The sequence below is a fragment of the Phalangium opilio genome, unplaced genomic scaffold (assembly GCF_054372755.1).
Source record: "Phalangium opilio isolate 3A_F unplaced genomic scaffold, DU_Popi_V2 ptg000043l_1, whole genome shotgun sequence".
Taxonomy (NCBI): Eukaryota; Metazoa; Arthropoda; class Arachnida; order Opiliones; family Phalangiidae; genus Phalangium; species Phalangium opilio.
The window spans coordinates 2,153,171-2,173,814 of NW_028324167.1; the positions used below are offsets into that span (position 1 = coordinate 2,153,171).

The window sequence follows — 20,644 nt, forward strand, 5'->3', positions numbered from 1 at the left end:
TGCGACGGTCCTTGGTACGGAAGGACACCTTGAACGGCTTCGGGAGTTCACAGGCTTTCATCACTGGCACGCGTGATGAAAGCCGTGTTCCCCCTATGGCACGCTCATTATGGTGCAACACCTTCACGAGCCATTCACCGGTCGCAGAATCTCCACATGAATAAATCATGGCCCCAGCCATGATGTGGAAATTTAGGGGACGCGGCAACAAGCTTCCCGAGGAGAGCTCAGCGTCCAGTGCGTCGAGTATAGCGGCCTGGATGGGAACGACGTCCACATCCGTGACCGCATTAGTAGGATAGCCATCTTTAACGATGGCCATCTTGACAATGCTGGCGACGTCGCAATAAGACTTAGTCTCCTTTGGCGCCGCCGCTTGTGAGCTAGGCGAGGGATCAGAGTCCTCCGTCCTAGCTCTCTTCCCAGAAAAGGTGGTAGCTTCTCTTGCGTAGAGTCCGTACCCAAGACGTTATTCCCAGCACCCGAAGGTACAGGAGCTCCATCTCGGCCCGTATCTCTTACACCCAGTGCAGAGTTCTGGCCACCTTGGAGGGCTTGTTTTCTTCGGCGGTTGGCCTTTCGCCTCCTATTAGCCTCACTCAACTTGGTAGAACCCAGTTGAGGAGCAGGAAGCGATTTTTGGCTTTCCGCCGATTGAGGGTGGGTGCTGCCGGAGGCCCTTACATTGACATAGTTAAAATTTTCGCACCAGTCATGGATATTTCATCAATTATTAGGAGTTTCAATCCTAATAGGGCACATCTTTTCCTGTTCAGAGTATCACTTTCCAAAGGTTTCATTACACCAGAAAATTGATTTGTTGGCAAATTAAAGGCAGAGTGCAGTGTAACTCCATCAATATTAAAAGCAGCTTTCCCTGTGAACGCTGTTCTCAAAACAGATATAGTTGATGGATCGGCTCCTAATTTACTGTTTTCGTGTCTGGTAATAGCTTCATATAAGGCCTGAATCAGAAGGCTTTTTCCAACACCGGCTCCCCCACTTATTATTATTCTTAGAGGTTCCATTTCAGAAGTTTTAAAATGGTTCAAGATGTAATAGAAAATCTCTCGTTGTTTCAAATTTAGCTTTCGAAGCGTACTGTAGTACTCGTCATTGTTAACAAGAGTTACTGTAGGTGTAAAGTCCCCACAGGCTCACCGTTCGAGGTCACGACCAATGTCACCAACAGCTTCCTGAAGTGAATTCACGTAATAACGTGGATCATCCAAAGTAAAACTTCTGTCACGTTCATTTTGGTGTTCCATCATAGGTTGAATGTTTTCAACGTTACCAACATATTCGTTTTCCGAGATTTCCTTTAGTGCGCTTTCTATTTCCAATTCATCAGTCTCACAAATAAATTCTTTTCGGACCTCCAAAATTTCAAGTTTAAGGCGTTCATAGATTTCTGTTACATTTGCTTGCAGCAGTTCAGTCTCTTCATTTCGCCATGGTAAAAACAACATAAGTTCAACTCTATAATAGTTTTGCAAATCTTTCGCCATACTATATTTTCGAAACCTAACTATTTTTGCTCGCACTCTTTTTCGTACGAAACCTGTTGAATCCTTCAACTGCAACCACGTGGAAGTGTTCTCACTGTTGTCATCGTCATTCTCATCATCATTTAGTTGTACATTTTATCTCTGTCGCTTGGTTTTAGAAAATTCGCACCACGCAGCGAAAGTACCCAAGCTCCCCATATCAAGATTGTCTGGTCTGGCAATATGGTGTTCAATCAACCTCAGCAAAAACGTCAGTACTTTCCTCTGGAAGCTGTTCTAATTCAGATGTCCGTTTTAGTATGTGAACCCTTTCTTCTGGTGGTGAGGTGTTAATGTAAATTGTAGCACGGCTACTTCGGCAAACTGGTATTGATAGCAAAATATAGCAACACTCTTGAGCACTAATTTCTTCCCCATTCAGAAATTTGTTAGCCATCATTTTTAATTTGTCCTTAACGTTACTGCCTTTGCGTTTAGCATCTTTCACCGCTTCACTTAAGAGAGATGATATCCCTTTTTGTGACTTTCCAATGTATGATATAACATACATGACACAAGCGTATGGATCTAAAACGTACTGCAAATCCATATTCGCACACCATAACTCCAATATTTTTTTATTGTAGGGATTGATTCTGATCTCTTTTGGTGACCTTTTGAGAAGCACTGTTTTTCTTTTGATTGTAAATGTTACTGCTCTAACGTATTGCTCCTCTGTCATGTTCAGACTTATGAGAAATTCTTGAAACGTTTCTGGTGCAGTGTCAATTTTTAAAGAATCAATTGTTTTTCTGACAAATGTACTTTCTAGTTCTACTTTTTTCACATCTTCATTATTATCTCGTTTCGATGGATCATAAATAATTGTTCTTTCCATAGGTGGAAAAGGTATTCCAAAACTACAAGAAGATATCCCATTTTTCTTCTTGCGACAAGTTTTCGTGTTTCTGTGTGTTTGCAATTTCACTAAGTTGTTCCATTTGTCACTTCCATCACCCATCGAGCACGTGATGTTGGAATCGATAAAGTTTATAACTTCAACGACATTGGAAAAATCACTTTTCAGCTTTGGAGCACTTTTATTCCAAATCAAAACGTGAGCATAAGGTGATCCCCTCATTTGAAACTCAATTCTAATGTAGTGGTCATCCAATGGCCCAATAGGAGATTCTCGACTTTTCAAATATTTAAAAAACTCTCGCATACGATAGTATCGGCAACATGAAACAGGGTCTTCGTTGATAAGCTTGGCTCTCGCCATGAAATCTAAGTTTGCAACATAATCTTTCACAGATTCCTCGGGATGTCCTGTAATTCTGCACAAAGAAACTAAAAGCTCTTCCCATTTTGTTTCAGCGGCACTAAGTGTGAGAAACCATGTTGGACTGCCAAGTTGGCGAACCATAGCTAATGAATCTTTCTCTCGTTGTTGTAAATAACCAGGAGAAGATCTAACACTTTCTAAAACTTTGAATCCATCATCATGTTTCACTAGTGAATCCACTGATCCTGCGTTTTTTAAAAGACCAGCTGTATAAAATTGTCCTGTCACCGACTTCGTTTTTCGCATGCAAATTTGCACGGCACTGTGAAGCTTCATTGTAACCAAACAAACATATGAGTAAAAAATTTCAGTATATTTGAAGCACGACGTCTATCACTGCACCGAAATTCCCATTTAATACGTTGTGAATATGTTGATTTTTTGGGCAATTTCAGTTCTTGACCAACATAAATTTGTGGGAATGATAGATATTCTGAGTCTTCTTCATATAAAATTGACTGAGGTCGTTGTCCTTCACCTGGAGCAAACGCAATACTCTCAATATCAGGTGGTACAAAATCTTCCGTAGAAAGCAGTAGGGTATGTCTATTGCCAGAACGATTAATTAAAGACGTCTCATCTTCTTTCTCTTCCCACTCGTCATCACTGTCACGGAATTGTTCACATTCATTAGTGCCGGCAGTAGTCTTAGTAGTGTCTGAATTAATTATGTTTGATGATTCATTGTTTGTATCAGTTAGGAGGTCTTCTTCATTTGCAATGTAGTCTAAACTATTTAGTTTTCCAAATTATAATAATAATAAAAAAGCTTTATTCGGATATGCTCATCAGTAATAAATTACTGGTTTGCGTGAGCGTCCTAAATTAATTTAAAATACAGATTGAAATTAAAGTACAATTAACATATGAGATTGATTTAAAATTCATCAAAATTAGGATGAGTTAAAAGATTTAAGAATGAATTAATTTACAATTCAATTGAAATAGGGATTGAATTGAAAACATAAAAATATATATTGATTATAATAAGTTATAAAGTATAGACGTTAAAGTATAGACGGAAACTAGTTATTCATTTATCATTTCATTTTTTATGTGCTCTGAAATTCTATCTTTAAAAGTATTTAATGAGTTAAAGTTTTTAAGTCCGTTGGAATTGCGTTCCAGAGTTTAGTTCCAATGGATTTGATGGATTTACTGGTCCATTTATTTTCCGGCTCTCTTACGAAGTTGACAAAGCTACCTCTTGTTGGGTACTAATGGTTATGATTTCGGGCTGCTTGAAACAGGTCTAGAATGTATTCAGGTGCTTTACCATTATATATTTTAAACATTAGGATTAGTAAATGTATTTTTGCCATTTGTTCTAGGTTGAGCCATCCTAGTTGGTTTCTAGATTCAGTAGCCGATGACCTCCTAGGTTTATGATTTATAGCCCTAGCGGCGTTATTTTGTAGTATTTGTAATTTTTTCAGCTGACTCTTACGTGCGTTGTTATAAAAAATGTCTGCGAAATTAAAGATGGACCGAATGAGTACATTGTATAAGAGCCGTAGAGTGTGCTGGTCGAGATACGAGTAGAATGGTCTTATAAGCCAACTACGTTTGTTTACTTTCTTGTATGTGTAATCAATATGGGCTTTAAATGTGAATTGTTCATCAAAGTATAACCCTAGGTGTTTGAAGGATTTGACTCTTTCAATTTTGAGTAGACCTAGAGAGTGTAAGTGACGTATGTCCCGTCTTTTATTGTCTGTAGGTGAGAAGATCATAAAAACCGTTTTTTTCACATTGAATATCAGACCCTTCGATTCTAGTTTTAATATTAAGGCATTAACGTCACGTTCTAGCTTGGTGATTAGGTTCATAATATCATAATCAGAGTCCGCTAGGGCATTATCGTCGGCGTATTCAATGGATGTGGCGGAGGTAAGACACTCATGAATATCTCTGATATAGAGGTTGAATAGCAGGGGTCCTAGGATGCTACCCTGCGGTACTCCTAATGTTATATTTCCTATTTTTGAGTAGACATTATTTACAAAGACCCTTTGGTTACGATTTTCTAAATATGATCGAAACCATTCCACTGCCCCAGGACCAATAACTGTTTCCAACAGGATTTGTAATAATAGTTTGTGATTCACGCAGTCAAACGCCTTTGAGAGATCGATAAAGACAACTCCCACATATTTCTTATTTCCTAGTCCATTTAGTATTCGTTCATGCAGGTTAAGGGTGCAGTATTCTGTGGAGTGGCCCCGAATGAAGGCAGACTGCATTTTGTATAAAATATTATTATTTATGGAATACGTAATCAATTGGTCGTGCACACAGCGTTCAAGTATCTTGGATAATGTTTGCAGAATTGAAATTCCGCGATAATTACTTGGATCTTGGGCGTTTCCAGTTTTGTATAAGGTAATCACTTTTGCTTCGTTCCATGCCATGGGGACTACCTGACTGGTTATTGATAAGTTGATTATCTTTGTTAGTATTGGTGCTATAATTATTGCGATTCCTTTGATGAATGCCACGGACAGTCCATCTGTGCCACAGGATTTGCTATTACGTAGATTTTTTAAGTAATTAAAAACAGTTTCCACACTAACGTTCTGAATAGTGAATGTATTTCGTAGTTTGGGTTGGTCATTATATGGAATTTTAAGAGAAGTCTGTGCATGGGCGTTTATAAAATAATCATTCATGGAATTAGCAATACTAGATTTGTCATGTACAATATCATTTCCAATTTTGAGAGATTGGATTCCACTATTTTTGCTAGTTTTGAGGTGTGGTTTTAGGGCACGCCAAATATCCGCCGACTTCGCTGCGTTATTTATCCTTTGGCGGAAATAATTTGCTTTGGCTGATTTAACCATGTTTGTAACCTGATTTCTGAGAATACGATAGTTTTCAACCCATAGGGGTGACACTTTGCATTTATTTTTTGCGCTATCACGTAAGTGCATTGTATGTTTGATAGTATTGTTAAGCCAGGGTGGGGGATTTGTCAATTTACGTTTACTAATCAAGGGTGCGAACTTGTTTAAGTGGTTAGTTATTGTTGTGTTTAATATGTTGACACCTTCATTGACTTCGTTAAATGCTCGAATATAAAGACTAGTTGAGAGGCTTAATATGAAGTTGTCAACATCCATGTTTTTAATGTCTCTAACTATCGATATAGTTCTGTTGACACGAGGGCAAGTCTTTTTCCTTATGCAGAATACAATATCGTGGTCCGATGCCCCACACTGAATTATACCACTCTGTGTGATTCTCATGGGATGAGACACATAAATATGATCAATAAGCGTGGCTGTGGTTAATGTGATTCGTGTGGGATGTTTAATTAATTGCTCGTATTCAGTAAATATTTGTTTAAGTGACCTCGTTTTCACGGACAGAGGGCTTTGTAACAAATCACAATTGAAATCGCCAAGCATTATGCATTCGTGTGATATATCCCCATGTACATGTGACACTAGTGTTTTCAGGTTGGTACCTATGTTGGTTTCCGGTGGGACATAAATTACGCAGATATGATGGGGTTTAGAGTTTGGTTGTTGTAAGGTGCACCACGTCACTTCAGGCGGAGAGTCACGGAGTGAATTGTCAAAAAGATTTTTGTCTATTTCATTTAAGTATAGTGTTAAATAATCCTTGAAATATATACAGGTTCCCCCACCACGCCTATTTCTACGGTCATTTCTATAACAATTATATCCATTAATACTAATTTGTGAGTCGGGTACATTGTCCGTAAAGGCTCGTTTACATGTGAGCGAGAATAAGCTAAAAGCGGAGAGTAGAAGTTGAAAGTCGAATCTTTTTCTCGCGCCTAAAAAAAATCGCGTCTGCCAAAAGCGTTTGTTCCCGCTGCTCCACCCGCTCCTTCGTTTACATACGAGCTGGGCGGTAGCATGAGCCTAGATTGCAGAGTTGTCTTTCAGTCGAAAGTAAACAACTAAAATGGCGTCGACTGTCGTTAGTTTACTTCTGCTTAAAAAGAAACTATTGCTTTTGAAAAACATTCGACATTTATAACAAAAAAAAACAACAGAAAATTAGAACGGAACGTCGTTGTTGGGTACATCCTATATGGAGAAATAGAGACAAAGATGGCTATTTTCGCCTTTTGGAACGTTACTTGATATAATTTGTCAAGGTGCGTATATTTTCCCTACTTGAGCTTGAGAATAATTTTGATTTAATTGTCGAGCTTGAAAGGATGAGGCAATGTGATTACACGTATTTCAACAATTTTATCTTGTTCTTTTAAAGACATTCTCAATGGTGGTGCCTAGGCCTATTTCGCGAGATAAACAAACGCAAAAATATCAAACGATATTCGGTCCTTGGATATTATTGGCTTGGAAAATCACGTGACTCTTTGCGAGAAGCAAACACGAGCTGAAGATTCTACCGCGGCAGATCGGAGCTTATTCGGAACACCCGCTTCATCTCTGAGCAACAAGCGCGACTTTAAAAGTTCTCGCTTGTTTGTAAACGGTACGCCTAGGGAACTCAAATCCCAATACGCCTCATCTCTCAGCTTTACGCTACGACTTTTTCCATTTCTCGCGCACATGTAAACGAGCCTTTAGCCATGTCTCTGTTATCCCCAAAATGTCGATGTCGTTAGATCTTAGGATGTTATCAATTTCGTGGATGTGTGATTTAAGGCTACGTATATTTATGTGTGCTACGTGTAGTCCATTTGGTCGTGTTGATGTGGTGTTTTTGTTATTGATAGGTCACACCTCATCAATTTTATCAACTGTGTTGTTTTTTGGAGCACGATATCTTCTAATTTTAATTGGATTTGGCCAATTGGCTGCGTCTAGGATTGACTTTTCATACTGCTTGTCACATTCTATTAAGAAAGATTTCGTCCATCCCAGTGCTTGCTCATTCTGAGAGACTCGGTTAGTTTTAATACCTACGTCGTGCATTTGGTCAAGTATAGTTTTGATTGTCGTGGTCTTAGGGCAATTTAACACGCAGTATTTATTTGAGGGGCAATAAACTAACAGTTCAGTCGCTTCATCTTTATTAGTTCCTGTTATTTTAATGGATTCCTGTCGGTTTCCTGTTAGTATTCTGCAGGTTATGCCCTCCGGCCATGTGTCTGCAGATAGGAAACTGGACTTGTCGGAAGAGGATTGGACAACAAAGCATCTGTATTGTGGGGTTGATTTAGCTGTTACTCTTAGTGCTTTAACAGTAAGCCCTTTGCGCTTAAGAATGATTCCATTTGAATTAGAGATACAGAGGGAGCGCAATTTCCAATAAAAAAGTCGTTAGTATTGGTATTATCAGTTAAAGTCAATTTACATTTCACGGCCTTATCAGTAGGCATTTGTCCATATACTGTGTTTATTTTTTAATTACTCGACTATTTTGTGGCGGTTTGGAGTTTTTTAGTCCGTTTCCGATGACATCATTTTCGACTTTGTCCACGTTATTAATGTTAAGGGTTTCAAATACTCCACTTGGGTAGTGCGCAACGCATCCGGATTTTGGATTTGTTAACATCGCGGACATTTGTGCGTTGAGAGGGGCATTAATTGGTAGGGGATTAAAGGATCTGGGGCCTTTATTTTTTAAAGCATTTTTATTAGCTAATATTTTCGTTTCCATTATTGATAAGCCTTCATGAGTCACTTGCTTTAAATCACTTATCTGTTTTTCCATGGTTTTCGTTTTCAGTTTGTATTCAGCTATTTCCTTTTGTTGATTAATCAGTCTAGATGAGAAGTGCATCTTCATATTTTCGACTTCGTCTTGTATATTTTTTAATTCATTGAGGAAACCGATTCTAATTTCTTCAATTTCAGATGACCAAGGGTTAACACCGTTTTTTAGGGTGTTGAAATCCATTGCATGTCATAGATTCTAGGAGCTTAAAAAACTTTTCCCGTTTATTCTAGTAATCGCGGAGTAAAATATTCATGCGACTGTCTCGCGCGAGAACTTCAATATCCCAATATTGGCCTCTTAGCTTTTCCCCAAATATGATAAAAAAAAAAAAAATAAAATAAAAAAAATTCCAGAGCTAAATCTGGTGGAACTGTAATTTGATGTTTTATGTATAATGGAGTTTGATAAGAAACTTTAGAGCTTCTAAAATTTGTCTTGTACTAACGGTTTCATACATGTAAGGATTTCTATAATCTTTCTTCCTCATTAGTTTAATTTGAATAACTTGAGTATTGGAAGGATTCCTTGGTAAAATTGACACTGACGAGTCTACTGAAACTGGTACATTTACCACATTGCCTTTGATACCTCTTTGCTGATCAATGCCAAGTTTCCTTATCTGGACAAACGGCAAGCGAGGGGAAACCATTCGACACTCAAGTTCGGTGAGATTATTTAAAACTGATGGTACTTTCTTTCGTGAGATGTATGTATTGCATGTATTGCATAAAATAATTTCTGGTGGAAGCACTCTATTTTCTATTCCGTCAACAGCCAAAAACTTGTCAGTTTTTACAGAACATTTGAAGAAAAGCCCAGAACAGCATTCACATTCGTAATCAGGGCCATTCAATATATTGGCTAGATAGATTTTCTCATAGTACTGAGGATCCTGTCTTCTTAAAGTTTTGCTTTTTCGCTTCTGTATTTGAGCCATCCGGACATAATCTTCATTAAGTCGTCTGATTTGCCTGGTAATGTTATCCCTCAAAAGCTCGTACTGAGTATATTCAGGATTTTCCCGTCTTTGTTGTCTACTCTGATTATCTCTTTCCAATTCTTGTTGAACGTATTCAGGATCTTCCCGCCTTTGTTGTCTACTCTGTGGTCCTATTCTGAGGCATTCGTTAAGTTTTACGATCAACGTTTTCCGATCGGTGTACCGAAGGTCCCATAACGAGAATTTTTTTGGACTAAGAAAGTTTGGATTCTGAGACACGTTTCACAGCCGTTCGTTACCCTTTCGTTAGAGAAATGAGAGACTTGGCCTTTCGGTATGGGATGTTAGCAGGTTTTTTTCATTCTACACATCCTAAAGTTTTTGGTCACATGATCTATTAAAGGGAGGACGAAACGGAAAATCAAGTGATTTGTTATCGATACCTCTGCCAATTAGAAGACCTAGATGCATAGTGAAACAAAGAGTAATTGTTCCCCTAGCATTTAAGAAGCAATATAAGTTTTAGTTCTTCAATTATTTGATATAAAGTAGTCCGACCACTTAATAAAATTTCAGATACATGTCCTATGTCAGCCTCTCTTTAAGCAGACGCTTTCTCGGTTTCTTGTCTTCATTCACTTTACGAGCTAATCCGAAAGTTATCGTAGCTAAACAACTTTAAACTAGTGAGGCATAAAACTCAAATCTTCTGAAAAATACTTGGGTAAATAATAAAAGTCCTTTAATGTGACTTTTCTAGTTTTATCATTAATGATGGTTTTTCTAGATAAATAAAGACGAAGTTAAAGGGTAAATCACAATAACCCTTTTCATATATTTATATAGCCAATATAAAAAGAAGGATCGGTAGGGGCTGCAGCGATGTGTACTGCGGCCCCCATCAACCCCCTTTTTATATTGGTCTATACAAATAAAGGATTATTTAATATATACTCAAAGAGAGTGTACAGTATGGCTCCTCGTGGACCTAAGGTTACTTACAATCAACGTTCATTGATGGTGGAATACATGGAGTCCCACCCGGAATTAGTCTCTGGTAGATTTACCGCAGAATTTACTAGAGTAGCTCAAGACAGATTGTGGGAGCAATTAGTAGATGTCCTTAATGCCGACGGTTTAGGTCCTACGAAAGATCTTAAGAAGTGGAAAAAGGTTTGAAAACCATTGCTTCACATACGGTTGCCATTTCAAATCTGTTATTTATATTATTTAAGTCGTGGGCTGATTTTTTTTTTATTTGTTTATTTTATACAGTAATTATTATAGTTTTACAAAGGGAAATTGCGTATTTCACCACCAAATTAAGTTGAGAGCTTGTATTTTGGTGGCATTTTAATTACAGATTATTTAATTGGAGTTTAAAGTTAGAGCATTGATAAAGAGGGTTTTTTTTCTTGATTTAACATTTTAACAGAGATCTTTGTTTAGTTTGAAGTATGTTGTCAATTTATTTTTAAAATCAGTTAGGGATTGTATTTCTTTCAGTGTTTTTGGAAGATTATTATATAGTGAGTTACCTAGTATAATCGCATTTTTTTGAGTGATCGTTTTATTATATTTTGGGATAGCCTTATTCATTTCGGAAGTAAATCGGGTTTCATATCTATTTACAATACGGTCATTATTTTCGATATTATATTTAAAGTAGTTCAGCAAAACAGCTTTATGAAAGAGTTTTTTGAGTGTTAGAACACCCAGTTCTCTATAGATTTGATGGGTTGGGTAGTACGTAGGTCTTTTTAAACATTTTTTGACAGCTCTGTTTTGGATTATGCTAATGGAACTAAGGTTTGTGTCGTAGGCACTTCACCAGCAAGTTATTCCATAAGTTAAAAACGACTGGAATAAACTAAAATAAACAGATCTAATTGTTTTTTTGTCCAGTATATTTGAGAATTGACTTATGCTAAAGAGATTTGACCACAGTTTTTTTTAGATAAGATATGTGGTCTTTCCATTTTAGGTTTTTATCCACTATAATTCCCAAGTACTTCACAGACTCAGCTTTATTAATTTTTTGACATGTACATCTCTGGTCAGTATCCATGCAATTTTGCCTATCGTGTGAATATAGATTATCTAATTGGGTTTCACCCGCTTTGGTAACCGAAATGGTTAAGTAGTTTGTTTTTTTTTGCGTTTAGACTGAGAAGGTTAACATCTAACCAGTTTTTTGTCTGCAGAAGACCAATATTTGCTTTTTCGAACACCTCTTCCCATGTATTAGCAAGGTAAATTAGCATTGTGTCGTCTGCGAAAGCAATTGTTTGGTCTGAGTAGTTTTGGTCCAATAAGTCATTCATGTAAATTGAAAACAGTGTTGGTCCAAGGATGGAGCCTTGGGGGACTCCATAAGTGTATGTTTCAGGATTACTTTTAGATTGGTTAATTTTTACCCTCGCAGTTCTATGAAATAAATAGCTATTAAACCATTCTAAGGGCAGACCATGGATGCCAATATTTTTTAATTTTCTAATTAATCTATCATGGCTAACCGTATCAAATGCTTTCGCGAGATCGAGAAATATGGCAATTATTTTTTTATTACCATCCAAACTTTTAACAACAGTAGTATTAAAAGAGTGAAGAGCATCTTCCGTGGATAAGCCTGTTCGAAAGCCATATTGGTTTCTGGAGAGAATATCAAATTTATTATGGAATTTGTCTAGTTGAGCCTTTAGGCTTTTTTCAATAATTTTCGATAGTGTGGTCAGTACAGAAATCGGTCTATAGTTGGAAATTTCAGTGTGATCCCCATTTTTAAAAATTCGGGTTATAAGTGCGGTTTTACACATTTCGGGAAATAGTCCATTGGAGAAACTTAGATTAACAATATGGACCAACGGGTTTGTAATATGTATAAAGATTTTTTTAAACATAAGAGAGCTATGACCATCAGTTCCGCACGATTTGGTTGATTTTAAAGAGTGTATATATTGAAGAATATCTGAACCGTTAACAGGGCGTAAGGCAAATGAATTGCCATTTTTGGGGCCTCGCTTTAGTTGTTTAATTTGTTTTTCTAGGAGTTCTAAATCTTTTGATTGAATTATATTATTAGCCAAATGTGGGCCAATATTCGAAAAGTATTTATTAAATTCATTGGCGATTTCAGTAGCTCTATTTCCGGTATTATAAATAGAGTCCCCGATATTTATGGCTTCTACCCCCTGATAATCATTTTTGTTAGGATTTCTAATTTCATTTATGATTGCCCACAGTTTTGCAGCATCATTCCCAGCATTTTTTACCTTGTTCGCATAATACAAATTTTTACTGCGTTTTATAAGGGTATTAAGTTTGTTTCGATAAGTGTTATATTTATGTTTTAAGTCAGTATTAATTGGTTCTTTTAATAGCTTTTTTCTTAATTTGTCTCTAGTCTCTATGCTCTTTATTAGTCCCTTTGTTATCCAAGGAGTTCGTCGTCTTGTAGCTTTAGATTCTGGGATTTTAACTGAGAGGTCACTGTTTACTTTATAAGGTCTTTTAGCAAGGTCGACGTAAAAGTTTAAGTTCTGGGTAAATTCTGCACAGGCGTCGTTCACATCCGTTGCCCTGTAGACGGAGAGCCAGTTTTCGAAGGAGAGTAAGAAGTTGAGTTTTTTATAGTCGACTTTAGGTGCTTGATTTGTTATTGACTTGTTTTGGTCCTGATATATCTGTAACTTGTTAAATTCTGCAATTATTGGATAATGATCGGTAATTGACGTATCCAATGTATATGAGGTTGTTGATATTCTTGAGGAAGGGTTCGATTTTAGAAAAATGTGATCAATGCATGATTTCCCAGACTCCGTGGATCTCGTTGGGTTATTTATTAGACTTAGAAATTGGTTGGATGCGAGGATGCTGAGATATTCATTTGCTTGGTTATTGATGGCATTTCCAAGGATGTCTATATTAATATCTCCTATAATTATTACGTTAGGTTCGGTCGAGTAGGTTGAAATTTTGTTTTCGAGGTTTTCTAAAAATTTGAGTACATCCGAGTTTGGGGATCGGTAAATGCATAAGAGTTTGAACTTTATATCGTTAATACAAAAATTAAAGGTTAAACAGTTAGAGTCATGTATCACAGTTTCTTGGTATTCAAATTTTATCTTGTTAGAAAGAAACACTACTATTCCGTCCGCGCGGTTGTTTATTTTTTTGGTGTTAGTTATTTTGTAACCAGGAAGGTTAAAATGCAGAATTTCCAGGTCTTTAAGCCAGCATTCTGAGAGTACAATGATATCAAATTCTTTTTTAGAGATTTTAATAATATTGTAAGTTCATCGAAATTTTTATTCAGGCTTCTGATATTCAAATGGAAAATGCTAAAAGTATTCTCGGTACAGTCCTTGTTAAAGTTGTTAATTGATACTTTTTTAATGTTATTATTCATATATAGTGAATTAATTTCTAAATGCTAGAGTTTCTATTAAGATTTAAGGAGGCTCAAGGTTCGTTGACTTTTTATATTAATTGCTTGGTCCCCTTCTTTTTTACGAAGAAAGATTTTTCCGTCAGCAACCCAATAGAATTTAAAATTATTTTGTGCGGCATATTGTTTGACTTCGTAAAGAAGCTTCCTGTTTGTGGGTGTTAGGTGTTCATTCACAAAAATCTTCTTTTTTTCGAAGGTCTTGTGAATGTCAGATGCTTGTAGGCCTTGATTTTTAATTTTTTTAAATGCTGTTAGATAAGCGGATTTTGTTTTTTCATTGCTGAATCTAATAATTATAGGCCTAGGCCTAGTAGGGTTTTTAGCCCATTTTGGATAACGGGATATGTCTACTAAGTCCTTCTTGGTAATGGTCGCCCCAATATTTTCGGATAGCAGATTAATAATCTCAGCAAGATTTTCATTTGGAGTTTCCTTGAATCCCGTAACCTCAAGATCACAATTTAGTTGTTGTTGGCCTAGTTCTAAATCAATGACTTTGTCTTCTAATTCTTTATTTTTACTTTTTAAGTCGTGGTTATCTTTCATTATATCTACTAGGAGGTCTGATTGCTTTCCCAATTCTTTTTGAAAGTCGTCAATTTTACTAGAGCAGAAGTCTACTGCCTGTTCAAAATCTGCTAGCTTGTCTTCAATACTATCCAATTTATTTAATTTACTAAGGATTTGACTTATCTGGTTTGAAATCAATCCGAGGCTTAGTTGTTGGTCTTCTTCTCTCGGTTGGGTCTTCTTGCATGTTGAGCATTTCCAGGTAGTTCTCTTGGCTCCAAGTTTTCGTAAGTTGTCCTCTGTCTTAAGAGAGGTACATCTTGCGTGGTAATAGTTTTGACATTCTCCAGTACACTGAATTATTTCTTTAGGGTTATTCAAGACTGCTTCGCATTCACAACACGTTTCACTCATTTTTTCGCTTCTAAGTTACGAGCGCGTTTTTGTGCGACTGTACTCCTCGACAGCTTGAGTAAAAAAAAGAACATTAATATTTTTAATTTATTTGAAACAAACTCCGGGTACAGAAAAAAAGAAAAAAAAAGTTAAATGAAAATACAAAGTACAAACGTTTTTTCCTTAATAAGTTTTTAATATTAGTCAAAACTGTTGCTTTATTTTCTGGAACTGTAAAAAATATACGAAAAATTAACCCCTTTTCACCAAAATGGCGGCAAACTTCACAGAGGAAAGGCTCCTGATTGGCTAAGTGAGGGTCTGACGCTTAGTAGGGGTGGTATATATATATATATATACATATATACAAGATCTCATTCACGAGAGAGTATAGACCACCGTACAGCGACAAGATTGTCGCTATAAGGTGGTACTGTGAGGAGGAGGGGGTCATTTCTTCCCCCTTTTCGTTCTTCTCTCTAGATGGTACAGTGCCCGAGGGGAAAATATGAGGGGGGGGAATTGATGACGTCACGTATCACGTGATATTGTTGGCGGTAAATTTGAATTTGAATTTATATTTAGTGTATTGGTAGGACGTCACGTGACTGGTCGATGGTGAATGCACACAGTGTCCATAGTGGTATTATTTGGGTGTATCTTTAGGATATTGTGTACATTTAAGATATAATTTACGGGTAATTCTATAGGTTCTGTAGGTCTTTTCTACACCCAACCTTCCCGTAATGATGTTCTATGTACGATTTTAAGGTCTCTCCATGTATGCTTATATTATACTAAAGAACAAGTTTTAATTGAGATATGGTTTACATTGCAAAAGGTACAAATTAAGCTACGACGCGGTTCTAGGTGTACTCATGTTTTGTATTGTTATTATTAGGTGTATCTTTAGGATATTGCGTACATTTAGGGTATAATGTGTTGGTAATTCTATAAGTTCAAGTAAACCCTTTCTACACCGTCCTGTATGATTTTAAGGTCTCTCCATGTATGCTTATGTTTCTCTTATATTATTCGTACATTACAAGAACTAGTTTTAAGTGAGATATGGTTTACATTGAAAAAAAGTTCAACTAACCCTATGATGCGGTTCTAGATGTACTCCTTTTGTGTTTTGGTTATCAAGTTACTGGGGTAGAACAATAGTACATTTTAATACCATAAACGTGGTATTACGGCAGTTTTTGCACAGTTTGGTAGTTGATTAGAAGTTAAAATGAAGCAGTGCTGCTAAAACATCATAAATAAAATTTGATTCACATTAGTTTTAATACGAATTTGGAGAATAAGTACAATTACTTGAGTTAAAATGCGAAATATTTCTAAAAACACATCAGAAAATACGGGTTACATAGAATACATGGTAAATAGGCACAATACTAGTTATTAAATTAAAAATCCTCATATACTGAAAAATATATATGTTCCTACGCGCTAAAATATTTATATACAGTTAAATTGCGCAATCATTACTAAAGAACATCATTAGAAAATACGAATTACAATGTTTTTGATAACAAACAAATCCACTAAAAGGCAAAATTAATACTACTTCAAAAAATCGTAGTACAAGATGATTAAGCACATAAACATTTACCATCATAGAAAATAGAACAATATTACTGCATGCGAGATTATTAAGTACATATATACCCATGTACCTTCATAGAAAATATAGCAATACTACTTTTAATAGGATTTAAAAGCTACAATGGTTATTATAAGATTTTAGTACAAATATTAGGTTAGTTATTAAACTAAAATGCTCACAGGGTTGACGAAAAAATATATTTTTTCTGACGCGCTATACACGGTAAAATACTAATATACGATTACTGATAAAAATATGGAAATATTACCAAAACATATTACTATAATTATCATCAAAAAATAAAAATTACACTTATACAAAACAATTCAATACTTATTGTCTAAAGTGCTAATATATACTAATTAAAAAAAGCTTACTAACTGCAAAAATATTACCAAAAACGCTGCGTATTCGTTAAAATATTGTTACATGTTAATAGTTAAAATACGTATCTACCAGAATCTATAACACTAGAGGGATCTCACGAGATTGCTCTGGCTGAAATAAGCTATACCAGAACATGGAATAATGTAAAAAGGGAGTGCATAGTTCGCATTTGGGATAATTCGTTCGTAGGTGTTGTTTCGGATGCAATGGATGAATTCAAAGAGGAAGGTTCCGTGTTAGGTGAATCCGAAGAGATAATTAACGGTGTGAATGAAAACCGGGATATAGCCATAGTTATACCTCCCGGATATTACGGTTCCGTAGAGGAATTACTCGAAATATTGTCACTCGACGATGCTGGTGCTACTGAAAAAATAAAATCTAAGGTTGAGTTTTCATACAACAAACCAAATCGACGGGTGATGGTTGAATTAAAAGGGACGAACCAACTTTATATCCCAAGCTAAATTGCCATTATATTGGGGTTCACTAGGAAACCGAAGAAAGACGTTACCGTGGTCACTTCCATTACAGCCCCATTCAGTTGCGATATGGATGCTGGAATGCATTCCTTATTCGTATACTCTGATATAATTCAGTCTCGATCAGTAGGAGACTCTGACGTCCCTCTCTTAAGAATTATAAGTATCAACGGGAAGGATGGAGACACGGTGGAAAAAGAGTTTGCTGAACCTCATTATATGCCCATAGCGAAAAACAAGTTCCAGACAATTGAAATAAACATTATGAGTGAAATGGGTGAACCGGTAAAGTTCGAACGTGGGAAAGTTCACGTCACTCAACATTTCAGACCCAGAAGAAATTGGAACTCGTTAAAAGAACTACGTTGAAATCAATCTCCGCCCCATTTATGACGTGATTGTCAAAGTGTAAGGATGTCTCCATATAATACGGGTCACGTTTCTGTTAAGGATTATGAGGACTTTTATCTAAATCAAATTGGACATGGATCCATCCCAGTATACATGGATCCATGTCCAATTTGATTTAGATAAAAGTCCTCATAATCCTTAACAGAAACGTGACCCGTATTATATGGAGACATCCTTACACTTTGACAATCACGTCATAAATGGGGCGGAGATTGATTTCAACGTAGTTCTTTTAACGAGTTCCAATTTCTTCTGGGTCTGAAATGTTGAGTGACGTGAACTGTATAGAGGTTTGACCGTGCAACGTGGTTATGGTCTGGGGAGTATTATCTCCTCGGCATTCAGACCAGCCATGCCATTACTTAAAAGGGGGTGCCACGTTCCTAGGTAGGAAGTTTTTAAACACTGGCGCGAAAACTGCGACGGATTATACAAGCGGTGTACCCATTAAACAATCACTGAGAACTAGGGATAAAGGAAGCGGGTAAGGAAACATTGAGAAGGGCGGCCGAAGAAGTGACCAAGCTAACTGGAAACGGACGTAAAAGGAAACGCAAAGTGTCACCCATCATCAGTTCTGTTCGAACTAAGAAGAAGAGAAGGTCGTCATCTTTACACCCGGATATATTTTCATAATGTCGCTCGCACACCCAAACTCTATGAACAGCGTCAGCTCGGAACTAAATGTTTTTCACGTACCCTATACCCAAACTGGGATAATAGGAAGTCAATGGGTGGAGTATAACTCTACCTCCAACGTAGATGAAAATCAGGCTATTATCTTTCCCGTCACCGGGAACTCTGAGACATACATGGACTTGAAAAACACGCTCCTGCAAGTACAAGTAAAAGTGGTTAAAGCGGATGGGTCTCTACCTAAAGCCGCTGTGTACGACAACGATGGTAATTTGACAACTCAGGCGGAAAAAGTTGGACCGGAAAACCTATTACTCTCCAGTCGTTTTAGTGAACTACACATATCATTGAACGATAGATTAGTTACATCATGTCCTCAACAATACGCATTCAAGAGCATGATTCAAACGCTATTGACATTTGGTGGCCAGCGAAATTGAGTTTTTTGACCGGGGCACTATTCTACAAAGATACGGCGTGACATTTTGACGACTTTATCGAAAATGATGGGTTTGAGAAACGGAGTAAATTCGCCCAAAATGGGGTTATAGACTTGATTGGTGTCGTACACGCCGATATATGTCAGCAAAATCGCTTTATCCCCAATCTGGTCGATGTGAATTTTAAATTTATAAAAAGTCCCAACGAATTCTGCTTACATGCGGATGGAATTAAAGCGAAAGTTATATTTACCCACGCTTCGTTATTCATAAGAAGAGTTAAACTAACCCCCGAGATTATGATATCACACGCCAAAACCCTGGAATTGGCCACGATGAAATACCCCATATTACGTACGGAATGTAATACGTTTTCCATATCTCAAGAAAGTAAGATAGCAGTCAAAGACAATTTATTTAGCGGTCAACAACCGAATAAAGTTGTAATTGGATTTGTAGACCAGAACGCGTTTTTGGGTGATTATAAAATGTCGCCTTTTAATTTTAAAAATGAAGCGCTGAGTCAAATCACCTTATCCGTTGATGGGGTTAGCGTACCCCATAAACCCTTAAACCCCAACTTTAAGGATAACCTATGCATGAGATCGTACGCCAATCTCTTTCTTCAAACCGGACAATGGAATATCGACGAGGGTAATTTCATTGACCGTGACGAGTTCGCCAATGGTAATGCTCTTTTCGTATTCGACTTGACCCCCGACCTGAATGGTAGTTCGACTGAAAGTTTCAACTTTATAAAGAACGGTAGTGTCCGATTGGAGTTAATATTTGCAGAAGCGCTATCGTCTTCAATTGCCGTCGTTTACTATTCCGAATTTCAATCTTTGATTAAAATTGACAAAAACCGAGCCGTTTTATTCGATCAAAGCTCATAATGGACTCTCGACAACTTGAGAAAATATTAAGTCGCGATCCATACACTAGGAATTTGTTCCGAGGAATATTTCCGGCGGATAAACTACCACTAACTGTTAAAACATTTCCATCTCTATTTATTGTGAACACTGATACGTCTAAAGGGGGAGGGGAACATTGGACGGCTATATACATTTCGAGGGAAAAGAATACTGAATTCTTTGAAAGCTATGGAAATCGTCCGGATTTTTTTAAATTTAATGATTTTGTAGAGCGAAACAGCCTAACTGTTACGTTTAATTCACGCCAACTACAGGGGGAATTAAGTCAAACTTGTGGTGGATATTGCGTCTATTTCTCGTTGTATAGATGTAGGGGAGTTAAAATGTTAGATATAATAAAACGATTTACTAAAAATAAAAATGTTAACGATAATATGATTTCTGAATATATGTATAAGAATTACTCAATAAATTTGTCATTATTTTTCTCTTTATTTTGTATTTATATGCTCGTGGGCTAGTGTCGAAACACCATCATTTAAAATGTGACGCTTATCGTCGCAGGGATTGAGACATAGTTTGGTTTGTCTTACAGTTTTTAAAACGTGCTTGTCACTCACAATTCTAACCATTTCCGCGGTGGTCAGCTCGCGGTTGAAAAAGCACTCGCGGTAATGCGCGTGCCGGACGCGTTTCTGCACGACGCGCTTGCAGACTCCCTTGCACGTCTTCTTTTCCCCCTTGTCCGACAAGATACTGTACATCTTCGGTCTTAAACCGCAAAACTCTGTGATCGGTGTCCCATCTAGTTCATCTTTAAACTTCCCCAGACGTTTTTTATTCTCGTCACTGTGAAGTGGATGGTCACGTTTATAGCCTGAGAAATCATACTTCTCCACTTGAGCGGCGAAGTCTTCGTATAAATCCCGAGTCTCAATGTGATACGTGAGACTGTTTTTAATTTTACATAAGGTTAGTATAGGTAGATGTTATGTATTCCCAT

At 36.9% G+C, this 20,644-nt stretch overlaps 1 protein-coding gene across 1 annotated transcript; it reads left to right on the forward strand.

Annotated features, from left to right (window-relative positions):
• The first annotated feature begins 18,826 nt into the window (after nucleotides 1-18,826).
• On the forward strand, nucleotides 18,827-19,659 carry LOC149677337 (uncharacterized protein F54H12.2-like). The gene is made up of 2 exons (XM_089837344.1): nucleotides 18,827-18,833; nucleotides 18,875-19,659. The coding sequence occupies exons 1-2, from the start codon at nucleotides 18,827-18,829 to the stop codon at nucleotides 19,657-19,659; spliced, it is 792 nt and encodes a 263-aa protein (XP_089693470.1).
• Nucleotides 19,660-20,644: the final 985 nt, after the last annotated feature.